The sequence below is a fragment of the Penaeus monodon genome, chromosome 23, assembly GCF_015228065.2.
Source record: "Penaeus monodon isolate SGIC_2016 chromosome 23, NSTDA_Pmon_1, whole genome shotgun sequence".
NCBI classification, from domain to species: Eukaryota; Metazoa; Arthropoda; class Malacostraca; order Decapoda; family Penaeidae; genus Penaeus; species Penaeus monodon.
Genome location: NC_051408.1, coordinates 35,165,804 through 35,167,604, shown reverse-complemented (window position 1 = coordinate 35,167,604; position 1,801 = coordinate 35,165,804). Strand labels below are relative to the sequence as shown.

The window sequence follows — 1,801 nt, the reverse complement described above, 5'->3', positions numbered from 1 at the left end:
TCTGACATGACTGTACATCTTATTCATCCCCAAACATTAACACTTTTCTGTTTTAACCTCTAATATAATATTCTGACTTACATTTATACTTCTTATCATCCTCTACATTTATTTACCCAATTAACCCTCTTTTCTTTGAGATGCAAATCAAACATTAATCATTTAGCATATTGTGGAGACATGACACATATACTGTGGTAATTACTACACACCGGTTCAACAATCAAGAGTCCTCCAAACCCTGTCGTATCTGAAATCTGAACAGAGAGAACCTTTGTCTGTTGATCCGAGTTACTACTGAGCATTTTCTCACATGTAAACAGTTTCTACACATCAGATATGGCTCAGCAGCAAGCCTGAAGAGGTTGGTCCCCAAGACTGACAGATCAAGACAACATGGAGACTTTCTATGCACAAGGTTATAAACAAAATAAATACATAAAATAGGATAATCCTAAAAACAGTTTTTTTTCTAAATGATGATAAAAAATAACAGAAAATATAGACTGCCTCTGGGAATATAACCAGTGATTTGCAAGAAATAATTTCTGTTGTTATGAATAATGGTTATTGTGAATGGAGTGTATAAGTCAATGACAAAGTTTCATAACTAACTCTTATGAGTAAGAATATGCATCAGAAATTCATATATACAACATGCAGCACACAATTACACAACCATAAAAGATTCACATCAACTGATGTTTCCTTAATCTTTCATTACTGTTTTACACAGAGTTCATACTTCTATACACACCAATAATAAATACAAAACAATGACAAGCCAAATCCTGCACACTCACACCATGCAATTTGACATGTTGATTAATATGAGTAAAAACCAACATGAGGGGAAAAATGTCTTAAGTGTTCCTTGCATAGAATGCTGAATAATGATGGATAAATATTACCAAATAACACACACATTCAATGTATCATCATTCACCATTCAATATGAAAAAACATGAAACTTTAGTAACTGATGGCCATAAACTTCTAGAACAATAGTTCATGATGATACTGAAAATTAGAAATAAAACAACAGTGTGAAAGATCTAGAGGTTTACAAAAATATATTTCCCCATCTTTCACTAGGGTACAAATACCTAAATAGTATTGGCTATTAACTGTTGACCTTGCAATTGATTAATATAATTTCCTAAACTCTATATTATAAATGCCTATACAAAATGAATTCCTTCTTTATTAAATGCATGTAATAATGCTAGAAAATCATCCTGATCCATCTGTCTTGCTCTTTTCTTGTCAAAATCACCTTCTGCCAAAATATCTTCAACTTTTGTTTTTATGTCAAAGTCCTCTGGGATTTTCTTTTCATGCACAGAACACCATGTTTTATAGTTCTTCTCTAAGGTCTGAAAGTAGGAGAATATCAGTTAGACATTTCATTACCTTTCACACATATAAATCTTTTCATGAAAAAAACTTTTATGTCTCCTTTAATTCTAAACAAAATATTCAAAAATAAGAGGATTTCATTTAAAAAAGGTGTTTCATAGCTATGATAATCCTATTGGCTAGGATAGCATGACATAACATTAAAAACAATAATTAAGTTTTCATGTGCTTTAATGATATCCTTTTTTATCATACTACATACTGGAGAAGTCTTTTGTCTATCTGCAGTGTATAAGTAGAACTAAATTTGGTTTTCCCTGTGCAAATAATGCCCATTTTCTGTCCACCAATGGAACTTTTCAACAGTATTTCTAAAAGTATTTTCTTATACTGATGTTTTTATCAGTCAGGGTTGGCCAGAGAAGAATCCCTGGGACGTCAC

General features: G+C 31.7%; 1 protein-coding gene across 1 annotated transcript in view; it reads right to left on the bottom strand.

Moving 5' to 3' along the window:
* Positions 1–1,047: 1,047 nt before the first annotated feature.
* LOC119587960 (probable dimethyladenosine transferase) overlaps positions 1,048–1,801 on the bottom strand; it is a gene marked incomplete at its 5' end in the record, with an annotated part of 1,906 nt that continues 1,152 nt past the window's right edge. The window contains 1 exon segment of the mRNA XM_037936671.1: positions 1,048–1,376. Within this exon segment, the coding sequence (XP_037792599.1) occupies positions 1,182–1,376 (195 nt within the window).